Genomic DNA, 25,581 nt, shown 5'->3' on the forward strand with positions numbered 1-25,581 from the left:
CCAAGTTCAGAGGTTTATTTTTAACGTGTTTGACACGACAGAATTTGTAACTGTCTCAGAAAAACGTGGCAAAATTATCCAGCTGACTTTTCCTTTCTACACTCTGTTTGTGTCGACCAATGATTGAAAAGGATGTCACGGTTCTAGCCAATGGCTATCTTCGGTCCCAGGCTTTCTGGCCAATGGCTCTAAGCGGAAACAAAACGGGTGGACGTCAACATGAACTGCGAGCGTAAACATTAGCAGCAACAGCTCAAAACCACTAAGTTTAACCACGCATGGATAGGCTTAAGGTTGTCAAGGCGCGCTGTGTTGATTGGACGTAGGGTGTGCAGTTTCAACATTAGTGAACGAGCCTCAATGTCACGCGGTAGTATTGTGACAACTGAGCCTTGTTTAGTCCTGTGTATATCGTTGTTGTTATCTTGCTAGCCTACCTTATTTCCTGAATCCGTTGATGATATATATAATTTTATTGACATGTCAAGCCAGTAAGGATTAGCTACCAATATACAAGAAGTAAATGGGGGACATTGGTGCGTCTTACGTCCATTAACGGTATGAAAACTTCCTGTTATGAAGCCAGTCATGGTAGCATGGATGCTATTTCTGTGTCATCGGGAACAACTTTGTTGAGTGGCTTTAAATTGACTTTTCAACTCAGTTAGATAAGGCCTCCTTCTGGATAATTGTATTGCTCTCTGTAACAACTATGTACTTACTCTTTTTTCGTAGGGTTGACATTATCAAGTAAACAACCCTAAAAGTCAACAAACAGAGGATGTCCAGCCATAGTCGCAGCGAGAGTACCCCTCTCCTGGAGAACTCAGGGACCGTGAGCAGACCCACCGTGTCCGTGTTCAAGGGCAGAAGACTGGCATGTGCTGCCATACTTCTGGCAGAGTCGTTGGAGAGAGTGGCCTTCTATGGCATCACGTCCAACTTGGTCCTTTTTCTTAACAGCAGCCCGTTTTACTGGGAGGGAACCATGTCAAGCCAAATACCGCTCATGTTCATGGGGGTCACCTATCTGATTTCACCGTTTGGTGGCTGGTTGGCTGATGCATATCTCGGGAAGTTCCTTACCATCGTTTGCAGTTTAATCCTGTACTTGATTGGCATGCTGTTTTTCCCATTTATCGCCAATGAAAACTCTAGAAGTTACCTGTGTGGTGATCAGACGGCGTTTCCAGTACAACCTGCAGAATGTTTGAATCCCAACATTACCCTCCCTGCCAATGTCACTTGCCCTTCACGCACACCCTATTGTGGCCCAGTGATCTACAGCAGCTTGGCTCTCATTGCATTAGGGGTAGGGACAGTAAAGGCCAACATCACTCCCTTCGGAGCTGAACAGGTACAGTATTTATTCTAATATTTCCTGTAACCACAAGCTTTAGAAATCGTATTAATAACAGTGGTACACGAGAATAGATTGGAATTTTGGGAATTGGAATCAGGTTTTTTGTCTTCCTGTGAGTTCTCTTCAGTGTTGTTACCATGACAGCTCATTCAGTCATTTTCTGGCTAGTTGTAGGGCCGTTGATAATTTGTGTCATGAGATTCACATTTGGGTGAATCATTGGGTTAGCAACGACTCACTGGTCAGGCTGAGAGAAAGGCCATACACGCTGATGTAGGTACAGGAAGTGAAACTTCACGTTTGTCAAATGTCGGCCGATTATTTCCTTAAAATGTGGGATTACCTCACAAAGTAAAAGCCTGTTTCTGTGGTAAAAATAATCAATAAGGCATTCCGGATAATCTGGCTGGTCGAAAACCCTTTCATAGAAACAGTCACAAAAATTCCATAGCCGTCGTCATTTTAACACGATTTCTTTCCATCAGTGTTACAGCTCTGCTATTGTGTGATTACACCCTAGCTTCAGTGCCCACTAAGCCAGATTTGAGTATTTTTTTGTATACTGCAAGAACTACTGTATTGACATTTCTGTTGGCATTTGTGATATTTGCAGTGGGGGGTGAAAATATTATTGGAAAAAGGCATGCCCTATGCCGTAGGAACAGTTTTCATGGAAATAACGATATTTATCTTTTAAAAGTTTATTAGATTATTCATGAGTCTGTCAAGTGTTATTGCTTTTCATAACTCAAATTCCTTCTCACCTCTGTAAGATAGAATATTGTAGTGTCTTTTATCACTTGGCTCTGTATTGTCATGCCTTTTTGGTAGTGACAATGGATGAATGGCCAGACTATTGAAAAAAAACAAAAAAAACATAATACAGTATATCCGAGATATAAATTGTGAAAGTTCTCTGGTATTGTTGCTAAAAAAAGGGATCTCATTTTTTTTTTTATATTAAAGAGGATTCGAGGGATGATTTGATGGTGACGCCAATATTGATTGTGTTCCAGGTGAAAGATAGGGGCCCCGAAGCCACCCGTCGGTTCTTTAACTGGTTCTACTGGTCCATCAACCTGGGAGCCATCTTGTCTCTGGGAGGGGTGGCCTATATCCAGCAGAACATCGACTTCCAGCTGGGCTACGCCATCCCCGCCGTGTGCCTGGGGGTGTCCTTCCTGGTGTTCCTGCTCGGCCGCGCCGTGTTCGTCACCAAGCCCGCGGACGGCAGCGCCTTCACAGACATGTTCAAGATACTGGGCTACGCCTGCTGTTCCTCTCAGAGGCCCAAAGAGCCCAACCTGCTCCTGTAAGAACGGCATGCCTACCCCCCCCCCCCCCCCCCCCCCCCTCTGTGCTACTAAGCATCCGTGGTATATCGTGGGGGGGGGTGGGGGGGGGGGGGGGGGGATGGCTGAGCTGTTAAGGAGTCGGGCTATTGATAAGACGGTTGCCGGTTCGATTCCCGACCGTGCAAAAATGACGTGGTGTCCTTGGGCAAAGCACTTCACCCTACTTGCCTCAGGGAGAATGTCCCCGTACTTACTGTAAGTCGCTCTGGATAAGAGCGTCTGCTAAATGACTAAAATGTAAAATATCGGGAAAACGAGACGGGCCAGTCCAATTGCAAACAATCAACATGAATTGATGATATCATCGGATCTGAGTGGGATAAACAGGGTAGCAGGTCTGTTTGGCTCAGTTGTGGAGTTCTATGACAGTTGATGAGTTAAGCCACATCCGATCGCACTGTTCTGCAGAGTGATTTTCCACAGGTCTGGCACACTATCAGTCACTCAGGTGGAAAGCCACTCTGAAGTGCCGTTTCTTAGCTTTGAACCTCGGTTGAAAAATGTGGAGGAAAAAAAAAAGATAACTTGACATGGAATATTTTAAGTTGCCCAATCTCACAGCTTTTTTAAGAATTCTTATTACGGTCTGTTCTTCAGAGACGGGGATTATAGGCTTTAGTATAAAGTTTCTGTTCTTTTCCAAAAGTCCCATCATTTAATGGGTATTCTTAAAAGCCCATCATCCTAGACTTTAGTTTCATTGTCATTTATAGAGCAGTTGATGTATAGAAAAAAAACAAAACTTTTTTTTCCCCCTTCCCAATAAAGGTCTAAACCATCGCTGCTGGATGGAGCGAAGGTGACCTATGGAGGCTGGTTCCCTGAGGAGAAGGTGGAGGAGGTGAAAGCCTTGCTGAAAATCCTCCCCGTGTTCTTGGCCCTCATCCCATACTGGACTGTGTACTTCCAGGTGAGAAGGACAGACAAGCTGTTGGGCCTCAGGTTCAAATCCCCCCTCACCTTTACGTTGCTAGATCGGCTTGTGTGGAAGATGTCGGGTACGGTATATGCAGTACGACACGCCTTAAGAGACTGATCGGGTTCAGGAAGAGTGTTCTTGCGGAGAGAATGCTGACATTTGTGCAAAGGTGAGACACACTCCATCCTTGCGTCGTGTGACATTTCTCGTTGTTGTCCTTCAGATGCAGACCACGTACGTTCTGCAGAGTTTCCATTTAAGGATTCCTGACATAAGCAGCAACAATACCTCCACGGGCTCCCAACAGGTACGTTTTATGAAACATGAATCTGGTTTTCCCACAGTGTATGTTACTACATACATACTAGTGTATGTTATTACTTTCACAGATGTAGTGGATTAGATAGATGTGTATGTCAGAAATATTAATCTATCAAGCATTGCACAGTCAGTCGGTGAACAAGTTTAAGAAAGCTTTATTGCTTGCGGCCGGCCCACAAGGAAACAATAACATCACACGCCATTGTGCTACAAGTTTATCTGCTAGCATTTTGTGCTAGCTAGCTATTTAAGCAGCCCCACTCTTTACAGTCATTGGTTAAGACAAAGGCATGCAAATGTTCCATGGCTCTTCTTCATTGGCTCCTTGCGTAGACCTGGTGCGCGTGTGTGCGCCATCAATAAATCAATCAACCAACCTTTATTTATAAAGCACATTTAACACAATACAAATTTATCCAAAGTGCTGTACACAGTGCATAGCAAAACTACGCTATAAAACAACAATTAAAAGTTTCCAAAAGCCAACAAATACAAATGCGTTTTTAGAGTAGATTGAAAAATGTCCACTGAAGGAGCAGACCTCACATGACAAGGGAGAGCATTCCAAAGCTTTGGCCCAGCCACAGAAAAAGCCCGATAGATATTTCATATGTTTAATAATATGTATGGATGTATATAGTGTATTTATATACATAGCACTAGTATGTATATTATTTATAGTATTGTAAATACACTGTAAATTCATTGGAATTCAGTTTTCTGGAAAATCATTGTCAGTGTCTTCCTTGTTGATGCCATTGATGCCCCATGTCTCTTTCCATCACATGACATTCTAGAGCCTGGTTCAGGAAGTAAAGCTGCTTTCAGGTCTGTTATCAAACCTGTGAAAATCAGCGTTTGAGCTCCTTAGGGTCTGACATGCACTCCATCTACCTTAGATGACTTATTTCTCAGTTGAACACATGTCAGGAGATAGGGGAAGTGAGCACAGCGAAGTGTGAAGCAAAAAACCCTACCTCAGTAGCCGCACCATTTAACGTGTTAGACTAACCAGCGAGGCGGAGAAGATGAAACCGTTTCTGTTTGTTGTTCAGAGCGTTTCTTCATTTGTATTCTACACCATTGAGGCGGTTGGAAAGAACTTCACACGGCTCATTTTTCTCTCAACTAATGTTCGTCTTATTCCTAATCTCAGTAACTCTATTTCGGTCAGTGGAAGGAAAAAAAGTATCTGTTTCAACCTGGCACTTTGTGGTCTTGAAGATCACAGGGGAAGTGAGATGAGATGTTTTCACTTCTGTCAAGCTCTGGGCTTTCCTACTTGACTCAACAGTAACCTTAATAAAAAAAGCCTTTACTTTCTCAGGAAATACAAGCTTTTCTAATGAATATTACAGATGGGTGTATAGAGCCAATAGCCATAGTAGATGTGTACTGATCCATTAGAAGGGTTGATCTGTCCAGGGACGTGTGTAAGATGCTTCGTCCGCTGCCTGCTTAGGTGATTGATACTACAGAGGCTTTGGGAGCATCAGAAAGCACTTGAAAAGTAAATATTTCCAAGAATGCCTCAACAGTGTATTGGTTTAACATTATAAATTCTGTATGTTCGTCCTCCCTTAAATTTCGCAACTCCTGTTATTATTTTACTAACGTCCGTTCAATGTGGAATTGCAATGGGTTCTCCTCTCTCATGGAACAGAACAGTGAGTTTGGGCTTTGGTCAGGTTTGGTTCCGACCACTGGAGGGCGCCAGCACAGTGTCAAGCCCTCTTCCCAAACTCGTCCCCAAAGGAACGCGGGCCCCCTATCGCTCTGACGTTCTCAGTATTGTTTTCCATGCTATGTGCACTTCCACACGCTGCTCCTCATGTTTCCCCCGTCCTGTGTGTCCCGGGCAGATCACGTTCCGCTTCCCCGCCGCCTGGCTGACCATGTTTGACGCCGTCCTCATCCTCATGCTCATCCCCCTCAAGGACAAGGTGGTGGACCCCATCCTGAAGCGCAGGGGCCTGCTGCCCTCCTCCCTCAAGAGGATCGCCGTGGGCATGTTCTTTGTCATGTGGTCGGCAGTGGCAGCCGGTGAGCCGCCACGCACACACACACACACACAAACGCCTCCCTCCTGGTTGATGACTTCCACTCCGCCCTGTGACTGGAGAACGTCACGAGAGCTCGTTCTCGCATGTGCTCCACCTAGTGGCCCTCGTGAGCGGGAAGCGCCACGCGTCTCTGCTGAGCCGCATCGCCCCTGAGAGAGCCCCTCCTCCTGTCTCCTTTCTGGTGTCATCGGTGGAATGTCCTCGCGGTTCCCATTGTCATTCATCTCTTTATCCGCCGTTGCAACACTCTCGGCTCCAACAGTCGCAAGCTATTGGGTCAATAAAGTCAGAAGAGAATAGTCCTTCACAACCACAGAGGGAAAAGCAAACTGATTTGATGTGACACGAGTGTGCGTGGGTTCCACTCTGTTGTCTTTGAAGAGCACCTGACCTTCAGGATGTGGTTTGTTCTTCCCCAGGCCAGCTGGTGGTCTGTCGTGGAGGTCGTCACGTCGGCAGCATCAAACCTCCTCTCCCCGACATGCTGCGGAGACACGGGATGGGAGCAGGGGCAAATCTAGGTTCCCACTTGTGGGGGGGCTAAGCCCCTAGATAAAACCTATTATTTTTCCTGTGACCCAGCAACACTAGGGGGGTCTGGGGGCATGTTCCCCCATAATATATATATTTTAAATATCCTTTTAAATAGTGTCCTCTAGTTGGTTTTAGGAAGAGAAATAAACCAATTAAAAAAAAAAAAAAAAATGAAAATAATGAAACTTTTGGGGGGGCCCAGGCTAGATACTCCCATGGACGGGAGGACCAGCCTCCCAGGGTTTCCTCTGCTCCCAGGGCCCAGAAGCTCCGCCCTGTTTGACCGCACCCCCCTGTCCCCTGGCAGCGCTTGGTCCAGTGCCGGTCCAGCCTGGGGAGTCGGATTTCAGCATGAGCCTGTCCGCTCTCAGGCTCTCTCTCTGCATTCTGCGTTGGGCACAACCTCGCTTTTGAAACAACGACACGTTTCGTACGAGACGTCCGAAGAGCCTTACGTCTCTCTGAGTGGTTTTGACTTTGGAAGATGAGTGTGTGTGTTCACGCTGACCTTTTAGATAGTTTTAGATGGGAAATTATAGTTTGTTAATCCCCGAAAACATGCACTATACTTCACTCTGAATAGCCATTTGGTTGAAGACAAGGCATTCTCCGTGGCCCGATTTCCTTTACAAAACCACACACCCCTACTGTTCCGTCTGATTGGTTGTTTTGTTGGGGTGTGTCACCCTGTGTGGGCAGTATGAGAGCTGATTGGATGAGTAGCTTCTGCAGAGGTAGTGTGGGATCCAGGTCGACTCTGTGATGCCCTCTGGAAGGATGTGATCAAAGACTAATGATGGCCCCAGGGACCCCTGCCCCTCCCTCCCTGCCCCCCCGGGCTCCCCTCCCTGCCCCCCCGGGCCCCCCTCCCTGCCCCCCGGGCCCCCCTCCCTGCCCCCCGGGCCCCCCACCCTGCCCCCCCGGGCCCCTGGGAGATTGGTGCTCAGCTAGATCCATCTCACCACTGTTCCATCGATAATAAACCACAGCCAACCACAGGCACTGTGCAGGAGGAATTGCCAAACGTGTGTGTGTGTTAGGGAAGGAGGCAGGACGTGTCTGTAAGGCATTGTGTGTTGCAAAGTATGAATGGTGTGTGGTTTTAGGAAGCAGGGCTGTCTTAACTCTAGAGAAGATAGGCTACCCTGACAGCAAACATGTTATGATTAGAGAGATACAGTCCAGGCTGCGTACCAATCCTGATTGGTGTTTCTTGGCTCAACAGAAAGCTGTTTTCGCTATTTACACTATGCCACTTTTAGGAGAAGGGAGAACCAAAAAGTTATTTTCAGTTCAAATGTTCTTCTGCTTTCTTGTTTCCCCATAAGGGTATTTTAAAGTAGCGACTTATAACTTATAAGCAGTTAATAATACTGTAAAACCTAGCCTCAAGTTCAGCTTTAGTGGCTCAGAGGCCAACACATTTCTCTCAGAGGTGAGGTATAAAATACCAATTGATCTGGTTAATATCTCTGTTTATGCTCAAGTGCAGGCAGGGGACTAGCTGGAAATGAGTTTCATCTGTTATTAATACGTCATGAATAGTCATGTCAGTCAGATTACGAGTCGCTCTCCGGTGGGGTGCTACGCTGCTGCTCCCCAGGAGGGTCTACCCCTGGAGGGTCCAGCCCTGGAGGATCTAGCCCTGGAGGGTTGGCCCTGGAGGGCCCGGCCCAGGAGGATCTAGCCCTGGAGGGTTGGCCCTGGAGGGTTGGCCCTGGAGGGTCCAGCCCTGGAGGGTCCGGCCCTGGAGGGTCCGGCCCTGGAGGCCCGGCCCAGGAGGATCTAGCCCTGGAGGGCCTGACTGGTGTCTGGGGCCCTAGACACAGCCAGAACATAAACAGCACCGTACACCTGTCCCCCACACACACACACAATTCACAGGGCTGCCTTGGCTCCTGTCGTCTCTTCCACCACCAATATGTGGTCCTCACATTTGCCTTTGAAGTTACCTTTTGAGCTAATGTCCGTTCACTGTGGAATTGCCTATCAGCTTTAGCTGGTGTTGAATGCCTTTGACTTACTCTCCAAAAGTAGCAGTGTTTTTGTTTGTTTTTTGGTCTGGAGAGACAAGGGCCTGGGGCGAGGGAGAGACGAGGGGCTGGGGCGAGGGAGAGATGAGGGGCTGGGGCGAGGGAGAGATGAGGGGCTGGGGCGAGGGAGAGATGAGGGGCTGGGGCGAGGGAGAGATGAGGGGCTGGGGCGAGGGAGAGATGAGGGGCTGGGGCGAGGGAGAGATGAGGGGCTGGGGCGAGGGAGAGATGAGGGGCTGGGGCGAGGGAGAGATGAGGGGCTGGGGCGAGGGAGAGATGAGGGGCTGGGGCGAGGGAGAGATGAGGGGCTGGGGCGAGGGAGAGATGAGGGGCTGGGGCGAGGGAGAGACGAGGGGCTGGGGCGAGGGAGAGACGAGGGGCTGGGGCGAGGGAGAGACGAGGGGCTGGGGCGAGGGAGAGACGAGGGGCTGGGGCGAGGGAGAGATGAGGGGCTGGGGCGAGGGAGAGATGAGGGGCTGGGGCGAGGGAGAGACGAGGGGCTGGGGCGAGGGAGAGACGAGGGGCTGGGGCGAGGGAGAGACGAGGGGCTGGGGCGAGGGAGAGACGAGGGGCTGGGGCGAGGGAGAGACGAGGGGCTGGGGCGAGGGAGAGATGAGGGGCTGGGGCGAGGGAGAGATGAGGGGCTGGGGCGAGGGAGAGATGAGGGGCCGGGGCGAGGGAGAGATGAGGGGCTGGGGCGAGGGAGAGACGAGGGGCTGGGGCGAGGGAGAGATGAGGGGCTGGGGCGAGGGAGAGATGAGGGGCTGGGGCGAGGGAGAGACGAGGGGCTGGATGGACGGCTGGTATTAAAGCATGGCTGGATTACGAGCCCGCATCCCCTCTAAACTGCAGCATTAAGTGTGGCTGTGATAGGAGGCTGTCTCTGGGCATTTTCTGGAAATAGCTGCTGGTTCCATGATAATGGTTATCGAATAAAGCTTTTAGGAAGCGGCGTTGGCTGATGACAACTGCTTGGGTGTTATTGTTAAGCTGTCTCTCTCTCTCTCTCCCTCTCTCTCTCTCTCTGTCTCTCTCTCTCTCTCTCTCTCTCTCTCTCTCTCTCTCTCTCTCTCTCTCTCTCTCTCTCTCTGTGTTTCTTTTGGCATATTGGCTGATGACAACTGCTTGGGTGTTATTGTTAAGCTGTCTCTCTCTCTCTCTCCCTCTCTCTCTCTCTGTCTCTCTCTCTCTCTCTCTCTCTCTCTCTCTCTCTCTCTCTCTCTCTCTCTCTCTCTGTGTTTCTTTCTCTCTCTGTATGTGTCTCTCTCTCTCCCCCTTCCTCTCTCTCTCTCTCTCTCTCTGTCTCTCTCTCTGTGTTTCTTTCTCTCTCTGTATGTGTCTCTCTCTCTCCCCCTTCCTCTCTCTCTCTCTCTCTCACTCTATTTCTACACTGTCTGTCTCGCTGGGTCAGTCCTCCCGCTCTCTTACTATCTCTATCTCTGTTTCTCCTTCTTTGTTTATCTGTCTCTCTCCATCTCTCCTTTCTCCATCTCTCCTTTCTCCCTGGCGGGCTGCTGTAATCTGTGTTGGAGCGTGCAGATGGGATCTTAATGAAGCAGTAGTCTTGACTTGGCCCTAAATCCCTCGTGGACTGTCAGTGAATCCCCCTAATTCCTGCCAGGGAATATGTTTGGATGTTTGTCTGTGTTTGATGTAGTACACTAAGTACTGTAAGCAGTGCTTGCTAACCCTGACTGCATTATTTATGCTTTCCCCTCTCAACTAGCCCGAGAGGTGCTTCTGTGCCAAGGGGATTGTACAAACCTGCCGAGGCAGTGATTTCTACGTTGAGATGTTGTTATTTTGTTTGAATAATTTTAATTTCTATCTCTCTTGTCGATTGGTTTCACGTCACACGCCGCCCCAAACACCCCAGCCTACAAACACACCCTCAAACTGCTTTGTATTTACTCGATATTGTCTCCCAACACACGGTGTGCATCTCAACAAAAGACAATGTATAACCTACTGGTATCTCTCGTCTCCCCCGCCGCCCCCCGCCGCCCCTGCAGGAATCCTGGAGACGAAGCGTCTGGAGATCATCCAAACCAAAGGGACGATCGACCAGGTCTTTGGCAAAGTGACCTACTACGCTGCTGATCTGGCCATCTGGTGGCAGATCCCCCAGTACGTCCTCATCGGGATCAGCGAGATCTTCGCCAGCATCGCAGGTACAGCGCTCGGCGCATGGCCTCGCTAACTCACATATGGTGCGGCCCCTACGTGCAGAATGTTTACGCTGTCCACACTATAGAATACACTGTGCGATGTGCGATGATGTAAGGAAGAATAATTCCTGTCTGGTGTAGGACTAAGGTAGGCCATCTCAGCCGCGGTGAGGGAGTCGGGCTGGTAATCAGAAGGTTGCCGGATCGATTCCCCGCTGTACCAAATGACGTTGTGTCCTTAGGCAAGGCACTTCACCCTACTTGGCTCGGGGGGAATGTCCCTGTACTTACTGTAAGTCGCTTTGGATAAGAGCGTCTGCTAAATAACTAAATGTAAATGTAAATGTAAGGTCGTACAGATGGTGTTAATATGTAAATACGACCTCAATTTCCTAGACTGCTACCTTTCTGTATATAGCCAAATGCTAATGCCACTTTTCATATTCAAAGGACAAGGTAGAGCCTTGAATGGCTAAGGGGAGTCTATGTGGTGAGGCTTGTTCTGCCCAGCTGCTGCTGGGCTTCAGTTCCTGGCATCGAAGCTGTCTCTGTGGTTCATTATGTCCTAATGACTCATGTAATCACTGGCTTGTTTTACTTAAACACACCCTCCCCTCTGCTTTGGTAAATGCTGGAGGCAGCCATTTTGTCTGTTTCGTTGTTGTTGTTGAACAATTCTCGGCGAGGAATCTGGGAGCTATCAGCCAGGAAGGTGTCATCAGAAGAGACGCACAGTCAGGTTTAAGTCACGTTTCTGCGACTGTACTGTGCCACCAGTGTGCTACCATGACGACAGGTCTGCTCTGAGTGTTCACTTCTTCTGCAGTCCTGAGAATACAGTCTGTCCTGTACAGTTCACCGAGGAATGTTTATCACGCCAGCATCCCAACTGTCATTTCTGCACCGGGTGTTTTAGCTTGGTGACGTCACATGAGCACCGCTCACGCTGTTACACGGTACAATGAGACTCTGGAACCTAATGCACATAAGAACCCCCATCCTTGGTTACCCTTGGGATATCCACACCACCGTCCTCTGAATTAGAACTTTTTCGTTTGAAAAGCTCGCCTGACATCCATGCACTGTCTCTGGCCAAGGGAGAGGAGCGTGAATGGGACTAGATGGGAGGTAGCTTGATCCAGGTGGTCTCAGTGCACCATAGGGTTCTCTGCAGCCTAGACTGTAGGCTCAGTGAAGATCTTCTTCAAGGACAAAGTCTCTTCCCGGAACATACTCTTGATCCTCCTGATTTTGTAGGAGTGTAGCCAGCCCTCTCTCACTGAGCAGGCATAAAGCCCGAGCAGTAATAATACTAAATTGGATGTATACGTTTCCACTTCTACCTTTTTCTCCTCCGCTTGATCTCCACTGAGCTACGCTTGCTTCCTCCACGATAGCATCCTGCTTTGGTTGTCATTGCCTCCAAGTCAGCCTCGGCTCTCCAATTTACAAGAGGAGCTTAGAAGTATTAGCAAAGAGTGACACTGTTGGTGTCCTGGTACAGGATAGGAGCCTTTTGAAGCAACTGGCTGTGTTGAGGCAGCGAGCAACAGTGGATGTTCATGTGGGGGCCTTTTTTTAAATCAATGAAACTCAGTCTCATTATTTTTCTTCTTCTCTGGTTCTGATCATTGCCAGGCTCAGTCTTCCTGTGGAGAGCCTGTGATATCCTGGGTGGCTAGGGACTGGTAGTCCTCTGTCTGGGGCTGAGACAAGCCTCATATATCCTGCTGGATCAACTTAGCTTCCCCTTTCTTTTTTTAAATTTTTTTAAATGCGTTTTTACCTCGGAGAACCGCGGTGATACTCTGCATTTTTACATAGCGAATGACATCAAGCCATGTCAGGTTAATTCAAAGAGTTTTTTTTTTTTCTTTTCGGGATGAGAATCTGTCAAGTTTCTCGAAGCAGTGCGTTTGTTGAAAAAGCACCATGTTTTTAAATGGGTTAAATTGATCGTAATGAAGTAAGATTAAGTGGCGCACACATACGTTTATTTGTATGCCTAGGGTGACTTTTAACAACCACTGGAAGTCACGTCTGACTATTAGGGCATCCATGAAATTCTAACAGAGACAGAACAAAGCTTTGGGGAACCTTAAAATACGACTTACTCTGCTCTCCTTCCATACAATCCCACAGGGTTTGACTTCAAGGGAAATTGGATGACAGAATTGTGACATATGTCTGGGACAAAAGGGAGTCGTTCCATCCCCCCTCCCTGGTCTTATTCTGTTTGAATAAATCTGTTGAATACATCAGGTGCCCACCTGGTCCTCAGCAGAGGGGTCCGCCTGGAAGGGACCCGGGTAATTCTTTGCTTGTGCTTCTGCACCACCCGCAGTTTGTCTGCTTTCGGGCGCTAAGAATATGCGAAAACTTTGTAAAATGATCCCCTAAGGGATTTTTAATTATGTATTGCTCTTTCGGAAACGTTAAAGGCTAATGTGATTTTCCAAGAAAGAAAAATCGCCCCTCTAACATGGCCCTCGGGAAGAAGAAAAAATACAAATAAATATATATTTTAACTTTCCTACTTCCTTTTTGAATAATTCTTCCCCCTGGTCTAGAAAGGTCAGCCTGTTTGTTTGGGATGTGCCGGGGAGGCAGAACGGAGACATCATTGTAATTCCGTCTCAAATCATTGTTTTTACCTACGACTGCAGTTGAAAATAGGCCCCCCAGTCCTCCTTCGACTGCTGCACATTGTCCTTCGTGGCCAGTGTTGATTTTTTTGGCCATTGACCCAGGCTTCTGGGACTGGACTGGAAAGGTTATCTGAGGGTAGAAACGGTTTAAATGTTTGCTTCCACAAAACATGGGAAGGTCAAGTTTGCATCAGTGGAGTACAAGTTTTTATTTTGATTGTTATCCCAAAAGATGGCCTTGGCAAGCATTCTTAGAACGCTCCTAAGAAGCTGTTAGCTTTAAGAGCTTCTTAACGAATCTGGGAAACGCGGCCCTTGTCTTTGTCACACCTCCATATCCTAATGTGCTACACATCCAGCATAGTCGTCTGCAAGGAACGCCTGCACTGCTTATTTCTTCTCTTATTTCCCTCTGAGGAAGGCCTTAAAAGCCATCGTTACTTAACGGACGCGCCCTAATCTCTACTGACAGAAGCAGCTATAAGGCTTAATTCGTGAAACCCCAAGTTTGAGCTGCCATGAAATGATAAATGTCATCTGGCAGGCTGTCTTCTACAGTATATTCACAGACACGTACAAACAGCACACACACAGCCTATCTCTTCCTCTGGTCACTTATTAAATATAAAGAGATTTACTCAAAACAATTGCAGTTGAATAGGTGATTAGGAGGAGGGGAGGACAACTTCTGTAGGCCTGCCTGTCTCATGCATAATAAGTGGACCGATGGTGCGCCTGGAAAGCAGGCTCTCTGATCTGGATGTAAATGTAGTCTACTGAACGTGGGTTCTGAGCTTTGTTGCTGTACTGAATTTAAGATGCCCTGTGTGTGAGTGTGTGTGTGAGTGTGTGTGTTTTTTGAGTCTGTGGGTGGATGGCTGGATGATGAGTCAATATCCATGTCCGTGAAGAGTCCACAACACATCAACCTGAATGTCAGCCAACAGTGAGTGCTCCTGGCCACAGTCTAGCCCAAAGTCATTATCACATTATCACTCTCCTAATGGAGCCGGTGCATCATTAGCAGGTATCTCTGAGCTTTTGTCTCCATTATTTAAAACATTAACCGGTAGTCTTACAACACATCTGGTTTTCATTGAATAGCCTAAAACGAATAGTGGAATCATGCACTCTTTAATCTTCAATCTACCTGTCGGACGTCCACTGTTCTGTGCTGAATGTCAGGTTGGTGTTCTGGGTGTACAGCTGACCACTGTCACTGTACAGCTGACCTATCTCACTGTACAGCTGACCACTGTCACTGTACAGCTGACCTCTCTCACTGTACAGCTGACCTCTCTCACAGTACAGCTGACCACTCTCACTGTACAGCTGACCTCTCTCACTGTACAGCTGACCACTGTCACTGTACAGATGACCAATGTCACTGTACAGCTGACCACTGTCACTGTACAGCTGAGCTGACCACTGTCACTGTACAGCTGACCTCTCTCACTGTACAGCTGACCTCTCTCACAGTACAGCTGACCACTGTCACTGTACAGCTGACCTCTCTCACTGTACAGCTGACCACTGTCACTGTACAGCTGACCAATGTCACTGTACAGCTGACCACTGTCACTGTACAGCTGACCTCTCTCACTGTACAGCTGACCACTGTCACTGTACAGCTGACCTCTCTCACTGTACAGCTAACCACTGTTACTGTACAGCTGACCTCTCTCACTGTACAGCTGATCACTGTCAGAGTACAGCTGACCTCTCTCACTGTACAGTTGACCACTCTCACTGTACAGCTGACCACTCTCACTGTACAGCTGACCACTCTCACTGTACAGCTGACCTCTCTCACTGTACAGCTGACCACTCTCACTGTACAGCTGACCTCTCTCACTGTACAGCTGACCTCTCTCACTTGGGGGCTGGCCTCTGCCAGAGTCTGCTAGACAATTCTAGTTGGTTACTTCCTGTCTCCCATGATTGGAACCATAATTGAATTGGCCAAGAAGGACAAAAGTCAACACGTTGAATTGTTTGCTCCACATACACACAGGAACACATGGGTTTGTTGGATCAGCTGGATGTGGATCATTGCTGGGCATTATATAAGGATTCACACAGATTTACCGTACTCATAATACGAGTATTCATTATTTGTAATTGCCTTTGTGTATCATGGGATTTACGGTGTGTTCTTGTGTGTTCCAGGCCTGGAGTTTGCATACTCCGCTGCTCCTAGGTCCATGCAGAGCGCCATCATGGGGCTGTTCTTCTTCTTCTCTGGTGTCGGATCCTTCGTTGGCTCTGGTCTGCTGGCCATCGTCTCCCTCAAGGGGATTGGCTGGATGTCCTCCCACAAAGACTTTGGTAAGGAACAGAAGAAGAAGAAGAAAAAAAAATATATATAATAATCCAATACTCTTTTTCTTTCCCGTTCTCTCTCTATCCCTCTTGTGTTTTAAAATGACGCAAAACTTTGATCTACTTTACAGCAGAAGGTCATCTATCTTCCCCCTCCCCCCCCATCGACGTGATGTCAGAGTTCTTTATTGTGTCATTTCCGCGTCCCAGTGAGCTCAGTGTAATGACGTCACATGGGCCGCTGGGTTTAAGGCTGGAAGGGCACTTTATAGAAAAAGCTATTGTCCTGAGGTAAATTGGGGAGATGACTCAACTGTGTACAATATTGACCCAGCTCTTCTTTAATGGCCCATGGACCCTGTGGAGGCCTGGTCTTACAGAACTGAGTTTGAGGCATGACCGAGGCATCTTAAGTTCCTCCGCCAACCTACCAGTTATTGAACATAGTTTTCCTGTCGAGAAGAATGACCCTCCTCATCCATATTCTGATGCCCTCCCTTTGCTATCTCTGCAGGATGTCGTGAGGGTTCAAGGGTTTACAGGGCGGGGGATTGATGTTAGCGAAACATCTACTTCTTTCCTATTCTCACGACATGACACAGCATCGACTGTGCAAATCTAGATATGGATCCCCTCAGCTGCAGTCTCGGAGCATCAACTGAAATGCATTTTCTTAGGGACAAGTCTCAAGAATGTTCATGTCCACTCTTGATTTAAAACCCACTTAAGGAGTTTGTAAATGAGTTGCGCCGGGGGAGAAAACGTGGGCAATTCTCTTGTTTTTAAGAGTGTTTCCTGTAATAAATAGACATGTCAGACTAACGACAAAAGGTTTGTGTAAATCTGTCTGAGTGCGAGAATAAATAGCGTGGAGGTGGCAGCAGACGGATGCGTTCTCTGGCGAGACCACCCTTCCGTCCCAGATGCACTTTCCTCGGAGCGCACGGTAAATAAGCCAGCTCTGTAAATTGTTTACCCACAAACACCTAATAGCTCATTAATACAGCGGGCCGACAGGTCCGGACGTATTTTTGATGATGTTAGCACTCGGGAGATGCTTGGCACAGCCACATAAATCCATCCTTCGCCTCGGCCCTCGTTTGTTTAGTAAGCATCATTCGATTGTTAAGCGAGAGCCTGTACGCCCGCTGGCTTTCTCCTTCCCTCCCTCTCTGACACTTCTTTTTGAGAAGGTAATTTAAAGAACGAGAGAGAGGCAAAAAAACACCGGAAAGAAAACATCCAGGTGGCCGTTGATAAAAGACAGATGGCGTGAAATATTAGCCTCAAAGTCAGTCAGAAATCACAGTTTGTTGTGAGTGTTCAAGTTGTTTTATTTTTCCTCTTTCCCTGACATACATTTGTGGTTCTACCTGCCTGCTCTTGCCAGCCTCCTGGGAGCTTGGCACTGCGCAGGGCCTCTGCAGGGGAGGTGGAAATGAACCCTCCTTATTTCCATGGCTGGGGGGGATGTTTGGAGCTGTAAACATCAGGCTGGGAGAGGCTTCCAGCCCGGGGACAAACAACCTGGATTAATCACTGACTGGGGGCTTGATTACACAGCCCGGTCCTCTTAAGTAAATCTGCCCCTGGAGCTCAGCGCTGCCACAGCCACCCCCTCCTGGCCCTGCCCTGCAGGCTGATTTACCCCCCTCTCTGCTCCTCCTCCCCTCCTCCTCTCTTTTCCTCCTCTACTCCCCTACTCCTCTCTGCTCCTCCTCTCCTCCCCTACTCCTCTCTGCTCCTCCTCTCCTCCCCTACTCCTCTCTGCTCCTCCTCTCCTCCCCTACTCCTCTCTGCTCCTCCTGTCCTCCCCTACTCCTCTCTGCTCCTCCTCTCCTCCCCTACTCCTCTTCGCTCCTGCTCCACTCCCCTGCATCTCTCTGCTCCTCCTTTACTCTCCTGCTCCTCCTGTTCCTCCTCTGTTCCCTCTCTCCTGTACTATGCTGTACTCTCCTGCATCCCCTCTACCCCTCCTCCTCACTTCTCCTCATCCACCCCCTTCCTCCTCACTTCTCCTCATCCACCCCCTTCCTCCTTACTTCCTCCTCATCCACCCCCTTCCTCCTCACCTCCTCCTCATCCACCCCCTTCCTCCTCACTTCCTCCTCATCCACCCCCTTCCTCCTCACCTCCTCCTCATCCACCCCCTTCCTCCTCACCTCCTCCTCATCCACCCCCTTCCTCCTCACCTCCTCCTCATCCACCCCCTTCCTCCTCACTTCCTCCTCATCCACCCCCTTCCTCCTCACTTCGTCCTCATACACCCCCTTCCTCCTCACATCCTCTTCCCCAGCACATCTTCTCTCTGAGCCTCCACTTGTTATTTAAAGTCCAGTGCTCTAATGTGTTTTCCGTCCGACTTGGTTGGTCATTCATCCTGTTCCAGTCCGATTGAGATGGGCGTCCATGTCCGCTCTTGCCCGCGAGGCACTGACCTGGAGGTGACCTCACGAGCTGCCTCTGTGAGGGGTCAGCTGCCCCCACCTCTACCTCATCAGCAGCCTCACATCAGAGGCTTTGTTTATCTGAAACGCTGGCTGTTTTGTTGTCTCTCGAAGACGGCCCAGAAGCCCGAGTCAGGGAAGCTGCTCTGAGAGAAGACTCTTGTCACGGAGGACGATATCGCCCTCCCTTTGTTCCGTGTTCAAGTGCTGGTTTGACCCGTGGGTCAGGGGTCGGAGGAGAGCTTCGAGTCTCAGTCTGAGATGACATTTTTCACATCCTGCTCATGAACAGCCAGGTCATACTTAGCGAAATGTCAGTGTTTTAATGGGAGCTCAGGTGTCACAGGACAAGAGTCACCCGTGTTTTCATAAAGCTTTTTCGGTCTGAAAGAAATCTCCTTTCATAGGCCCAGACAGAGGGACTCGACCACAGACTCCTAGACAGGAGATTAGTCTGGGCTGCAGGGGAAGGGCTTGGTGTGCATATCGTATGTAGCTATGAGCTAGCTCCTCCACCAAATGATGGCACAAATGAAGACATTTAAATACCGATATGAAAGAAAAGAAAATGGGTCGGAGAGAAATCGTTTCAGTTGCGGAGAAAATAAAGCTTGCATTGATCCTCCTATTCCGCTCATTTGGAGCCAGAGGAGGGGTATTGAATGCATTGGAGCATTCAGATGTTGGGACACTGCACAGAATGCGAATGCATTGATCCATTTTCAGAACGGTAAATTGATATTGACCTGGTTCATCTAGACTTCATGTGACAGGTTCTTTCTTGGCCCTCACAGACCATGCAATGACGTCTTGTTTCTCTGTGCCTGTGTACAGGCTTGACTTGGTTATTAGTCAAGCTTTTTTAGTTTCTGGGGCAGTAATTCTGCTATTATTTGACCTTTGACCTCATCAGGGAGTGTTGGTTCGGCCAGTGTCTGGCAGAGGGAGAGCGGAGGAGAAAAGTTCATTGTGGGTTATAGGATTGGAATGACGATGCTTCTTATGGATTAAGCTGCACTCCCACATCTGCCCTTTTAAAATACCTGTCAAATATTTATGGTGTTCGTTAATAGTTTGCACAGCAAGTCCTTGTTTTGCCTTTTGCTTCCATAATTGGCACACTTTTGGAAGTGCTTAGCAGCAAAGTGGGCCCTGGGGGCTGGAGGCAGGAAGGGGGGGGGGGTCTCAGCCCAATTTAGAATGAATTTAGAATTAGTCCCATTACAGAATTGAAACCTTGCACGATCTCTCAAATGAGCTTCACAAACAGAGTTGTTAAAGAGATGTTTTTTTTTCTTTCTTTCATTCTTTCTTTCTTTCCCCCCTGATATTGCTAAGGGACCAGTTCATCGGATGTTTATTGAATCTATAAAGCACTTGACAATTAGGGTAAATAAAACAGGGCCTCTCCTCTCTCCCATCAGATGTCTCTGGCCCAGCTGCATTCAGGTCCCTGTGCCCTCCGAGCCGGGCCCCCAGTGCTAATTAACACTGTGGTTGGTGGACTCTCCTGTGAGCGCCAGTTAAAGTGAATTATCGATCTGAGACCGTAGCCGATTCCGAGGCAACTGCATGCCCCCATCCCTTCCCCCCCCCCCTCCCCCCCGCGCGCTTTCGTCCTGCAAGCATTGTTTTAAACCTACCATGAATTATTCACGCGGTGGTGATAGACTGTCTGAAATGTTCTTTTGGTCCGCTCACATCTAAAACAACTCCCAGCTTGATACAGAAAGGGGAGTGCAGACAGAAAAAGCAGGGTACTGTGAGGAGGGGGGGGGGGGTGTATTCATATTTTCTATTGTATTTATACCTTGACAGAGGTGGGATTTATGAAAATATATCAGCTCACACGACAATTTCATTCTACATGATCAGGAGAGATGTGTCCGGGCTTTTGAAAGCCAGATTAAAGGATTTCAGAGAATCAAGTCACATTCAGGGTCCTGTACGAGGGCCACGTCCCGGCCCTTGATGGGGTATTACACGTCTGTGATGTTCTGTCTTTAATCTTGGACGTTTCCAATCGTCTTGAAAGGGCACGAACAAAGCAAGCGATCGGCGGAGCACGTGAACAAGGCGAGACTCGTCACCTTGGTGGGTCTATGCCGTACACTGATGCAGGATGTGCCCAGCTCAGAGACCACACAGGGACAGGAAGCCATGGGAGTCTTTGTCTGGTAAAGGTTAGCGCTGGCCTTTGTTGAAACTGTGGACGGTGTCAGCGGCTAGCTTCTCACAGGCTAGGTGAGGCTGAGTGAAGGCTAGCCTCTCACAGGCTAGGTGAGGCTGTGTGAAGGCTAGCCTCTCACAGGCTAGGTGAGGCTGTGTGAAGGCTAGCCTCTCACAGGCTAGGTGAGGCTGAGTGAAGGCTAGCCTCTCACAGGCTAGGTGAGGCTGTGTGAAGGCTAGCCTCTCACAGGCTAGGTGAGGATGAGTGAAGGCTAGCCTCTCACAGGCTAGGTGAGGATGAGTGAAGGCTAGCCTCTCACAGGCTAGGTGAGGATGAGTGAAGGCTAGCCTCTCACAGGCTAGGTGAGGATGAGTGAAGGCTAGCCTCTCACAGGCTAGGTGAGGCTGTGTGAAGGCTAGCCTCTCACAGGCTAGGTGAGGCTGAGTGAAGGCTAGCCTCTCACAGGCTAGGTGAGGATGAGTGAAGGCTAGCCTCTCACAGGCTAGGTGAGGCTGTGTGAAGGCTAGCCTCTCACAGGCTAGGTGAGGATGAGTGAAGGCTAGCCTCTCACAGGCTAGGTGAGGATGAGTGAAGGCTAGCCTCTCACAGGCTAGGTGAGGATGAGTGAAGACTAGCCTCTCACAGGCTAGGTGAGGATGAGTAAAGGCTAGCCTCTCACAGGCTAGGTGAGGATGAGTGAAGGCTAGCCTCTCACAGGCTAGGTGAGGCTGTGTGAAGGCTAGCCTCTCACAGGCTAGGTGAGGCTGAGTGAAGGCTAGCCTCTCACAGGCTAGGTGAGGCTGAGTGAAGGCTATCCTCTCACAGGCTAGGTGAGGCTGTGTGAAGGCTAGCCTCTCACAGGCTAGGTGAGGCTGAGTGAAGGCTAGCCTCTCACAGGCTAGGTGAGGCTGTGCAGGTCTGGCTCACTGATGTTGCAGGCTGTTGCACGCACTGTTAACATAATAAGATATAAAAGTGTCTGCTGAACGGAAAATGTTATATATTATTACTATTATTATATGACAGGATGTGCCTTCAAGTACAATCTCAGGACACAGTTGACACAGATTACCTCTCCAGCACACCTTTAGTATCAGATCCTGCAGTTTTGCCAATTACAATGTCCAAGTCTGATTAGTTGATTTCAGTTGGGGGGGTTCATGCAGCAGTCCAGTCAGAGAGAGATGATGTGTGGCCCTGACCTGTCTTACTCCAGTGTACCCTGCAGGATGTGACCACGGAGAGTCCTCTGGCTCCTTCACCCAGAGTGGGCCTCGCTCCACACAGGAAGGTGTCATTAGACTGGTCTCTCTGAACACCCGGCCTGTCAGAACTCTCTCACCACACTCCTCTCTCTCTCCCCACTTCGCTCTGGCCAAATGCACCATGGGAGATGACAGGACTCCTGGGGAATTACCCCCTTATCCAATTAAAATCAAGCCTGGGACTCCTTCTGTAGGTCTTTATTCACCGTGACAGTCCCACTTGGAGAACTTAATAGGTGGGTTCCTCAGACAGCGCACGGGCCCTGAAGCAATGGGATTTTTCTCATTTGAAGATACAGGGGCTTTCAAACAGCTCTAGCGGCCAGGCTTGCTTGCTGCTTCCTGCTGTATTACAGTAGGAAACCTTAAAAAGCCAGCAGCCCGTTGTGTATAGAATGTGACCATTTTAATAAAGTGGAAAAGAATCCAATACCGGGAACTCTTGACAAGAAACCTGTCAAATGAAGAGCAGGTATTTGCTGCACAAGAGTCTCTTCACTAAGCAGTAGGACCAATAAAACAGTATCTGTAACATAGCCAGGGGTGGAAAACAGCTATAATGCCAATACAATTGTCAGACAATGTTCTGTTTAAGTTTCAATATGGAGGATTTAGGATGGATGTATGCTTTTTTTCCCCCCCCTTCCCATGTCAGACTGGAGCAGGGGGAAAACAAGATTTGTTTAGGATTCCCCCGCAGCGCGCCTTGATGAACAGGGACTGCCAGTCCTATCAGCAGGGTTAGGCTTCATACGTACACCTTGTTCATCTGTTGGAGAATAGGAAAACCTTCACATATACAGTCACTACTGGCAAGCTTTTCAGTACTATAAACGCTAACCCTGCAGCTAACCCTCCCAGTTTTTTTTTATGTGTCCTAGCAAGAGAGGTAGGGCATGAACAGATATTTTAGGTTTTTGTTCCGTGGTGTGCTTCAAAAGATGAAGGTGGTTGAACTAGGTGTGCTACTGTACAGTGTAGGATAGCAACAAAAAGGATATTTGATCTGTTTGAGAGAGGATGTTGAGACTTAACATGTACAGTTAATGTTAACCCTCTTCCACCACCCTTTGCTCGGTCTCTCACACACACACACACACACACACACACAAACGTACGTTCACATGTATGTGAATCGAATCCAGGTTGACGGTGTACAATGCATTTTTTTCCTCCCGTTTTGATTGCGTTCTCTCCCCTGGGAAAACAAACAGCGCTTTAGTTCTGATGAAAGACCCCCCTGGTTCTGCTCACAGCCGAGGGTCCAGATTGTTCTGTTGTTCCCCGTGCTTCAAACCCACATCAATGACGGGGAGGGGGGGGGGGGGGGTAGGGTTAGGGTTAGAACGTTTCTCTCTGTGATAAGAGAAGAAGAAGAAGAAAAAGCCCTCCAGCTTCCTGCTGACAGAACTGTGTTTCCTCTCGTCCACACAAGCCGTTCACAGCCGTTCTGGCTTCCTTCTCATCAGACAGAGCGAGCTCAACATGGAAGGCTCGCTACGTGAAGTTGCCAGTTTGTCAATCCCATGGAGCATGGAGGTCTGGGGACCTGTTGGATGGGGAGAGCTGGAGCCATTCACCCCAGACATGGGGACCTGTTGGATGGGGAGAGCTGGAGCCATTCACCCCAGACATGGCCCACCGGCTCATAATCACACACTCATTTGTGAAAAACACCTGGCAATTGTTTGTATTGATTGGAAATCATATCACCATGATCACATCTATAAGTGCTTTCCCAACTGGATAGTGACATCGTTAAGTGAAATACCCAAGAGCAGTGGTCATGTTTCAACAGCCCCAATGGCTCAGAGAGGAGAGAGGCTGCTTTGTAACCAAGAGGTTGAAGGTTTGATTCCCAGGCATGCTGCTGGCAAATTTTAAACCACAAATTGGAAGATGCACTTGAAAAACGCCCGGAGAAAACGCCCTTCAGCAACAGGACAGCCTGGTGTGGTGTGCTAAGTTGTTGCGAATAATGGAGAGTTGTTGGCTCTGAGTTGTAACATGATCAGTTTGATCCCCACCCATGTGTGATTTTTAATATAGTTACTCAACGTGCATGTCTTCATTCAAGTGAAGTACCCAAGAACGGTAACAATATAACAGTCCCAATGGCTCAGTGAGGAGAGAGGCTGCCTTGGAATCAAGGGGTTGAAGGTTTGATTCCAGGCTCCTGTCAGTGTTTTAAATCGATCAGTTTTGCAGAGGCAATTACCCGAGAACAGTGTGGTGATCCTACCAGTCCCAATGGCTGATAGGAGAGGGATGCAGCCTCGTAAACATGAGGTTCATGGTTTGAATCCAGGTGGCTGCTGCTGCCACTGTCAAATTTTTAAGCACAGATTGGCATTGAAATGCATGTCAAGAACGCCCGGAGAAAGTACTTCTTTGCGAAGGACTTCTGTGGTGTGGCGGTTAAAGGGCGTGAACAAAGACAAGTCGCTGGGTACTTCAGTTCACACATCGCTGGTTCGAATCCTCTCCCAATGGTCGGGATGAGTTGTCACCCACGGTTGTCTGGAGCGGCCCCGGCTACACGAGGCAGGGGGGGGGGCAATCTCCCCCCCGGTCGTTCCCAACAATAATCCAAGAGGTTATCCTGTCCAGGAAACCAACACCAAGGCCTTTTTACAAAATATTCCGTGGATTTGATTTTTCGTTTGTTTGTGCAGCCGGCCGGCGAGGCAGCCGAAATTTTGCTGAATTTTGGTGAGGAGGGAGGAGCCAGGGGAGGGGCCACAGGGAAAGGAGGAGGGGCCACAGGGAAAGGAGGAGGGGCTACAGGGGAGGAGGGAGGGGCTGGGGGAGGAGCTATCAGATGAAGCTTCACAGGTCAAAGGATGAGGCAGGTGAAGCTTCATTCTAGTTCCTAGTTGTCCAACAAACTCCCTGCAACCCAGGTAGCCAAGAAGCAAATCAGTTGAGTTTTGACTTTTCAAAACCTCTAGTGAAAGTCTGGAAAGATCTTGAGTTCCTTTTTTCAGCTCCACAGTCCCCTCTGTGTGTTCTGTCACAGTAACCACCTCGTCTCATCCCCTCCCTCCAGGTAATATCAACGACTGCCATCTGGACTACTATTTCTTTCTGCTGGCGGGGATCCAGGGCGTCACCCTGCTGGTGTTCCTGATTGTGTCAGTCAGGTACGACAAGCAGAGGACCAGGGCTGGCAGTCTGCGACAGTCTTGACCGCCCCAAAGCCCCGCCCCAACACCAAAGCCCCGCCAACACCCCCTCCCCACAACATCCTCTCATACTGAATTTGATTGGTTTGTTGCCGTCTATTACCACGTTAAAATGTTTAAACCGGTTTAAAACATCTGGAAACTTTCATTAATGAAGACTCCTGATGGTAAAGCTTGTCTTTACCATGCTTTTTGAGCCTTTGACTAATGGCTCGCACTTGAGGTGCCATAAACAGACTTTACTTAGAACAGGAAATCATGAATGTGGCTTATAAATACTGCTTTCGCTAACCCTTCTTTAAAAAAAGAATACTGTAGATTTTTTTTTTCAGAATATTTGCTTTGTGTTGTTACCCCTGTTAACAGATGAAGATGTTCAGGACACTCCAGGTACCTGTTATTTGCCTACTTGTTCAGAATAGCATTAATATTAACTGTGGCAATGTTGATGAGCAACGGAGTGACAAGACACAAAAGTGATGTTACAGCGTTTTAGAAACCAAACTCCACTCAGGGGATGTGGTATAATTTCACCATGAAATTCTAAACTGATCTACCTTCTAGAACATAATGGACTGTAGCAGTTTACACCATCTCGGGGGGGGGGGGGGGGGGGGGGGGGGGGGGGGGATTGAACTTGAAACTACCGATACCGCTAGATTGTTTTAATGTTTACCTTTCTTCAATTCTGATTTGTTTTCTGTATCTGTACAACTGGAGTGCTGTATGTTTGGGTTTCTTTGTCAATAAAAACATTTAAAATGCGAGTCGTTTGAAAAATATTCGTT

General features: G+C 48.5%; 1 protein-coding gene across 2 annotated transcripts; it reads left to right on the forward strand.

Annotated features, from left to right (window-relative positions):
• The first annotated feature begins 208 nt into the window (after positions 1 to 208).
• On the forward strand, positions 209 to 25,399 carry slc15a4 (solute carrier family 15 member 4). 2 transcript variants are annotated; one of them, XM_084690342.1, is made up of 9 exons: positions 209 to 558; positions 736 to 1,357; positions 2,380 to 2,675; positions 3,487 to 3,628; positions 3,861 to 3,944; positions 5,821 to 6,001; positions 10,601 to 10,759; positions 15,574 to 15,732; positions 15,858 to 17,475. In XM_084690342.1, exons 2-9 carry the CDS (start codon positions 782 to 784, stop codon positions 16,019 to 16,021), a joined length of 1,761 nt encoding a protein of 586 aa, XP_084546468.1. In that variant the 5' UTR covers positions 209 to 558; positions 736 to 781; the 3' UTR covers positions 16,022 to 17,475. The 2 variants fall into 2 exon arrangements, with proteins under 2 accessions (XP_084546468.1, XP_084546469.1); XM_084690343.1 differs by lacking the exon at positions 15,858 to 17,475 and adding an exon at positions 24,658 to 25,399 and having other exon boundaries at positions 215 to 558.
• Positions 25,400 to 25,581: the final 182 nt, after the last annotated feature.

This window comes from Hypomesus nipponensis, chromosome 24 (assembly GCF_054491055.1).
Source record: "Hypomesus nipponensis isolate SF chromosome 24, ASM5449105v1, whole genome shotgun sequence".
Lineage (NCBI taxonomy): Eukaryota > Metazoa > Chordata > Actinopteri > Osmeriformes > Osmeridae > Hypomesus > Hypomesus nipponensis.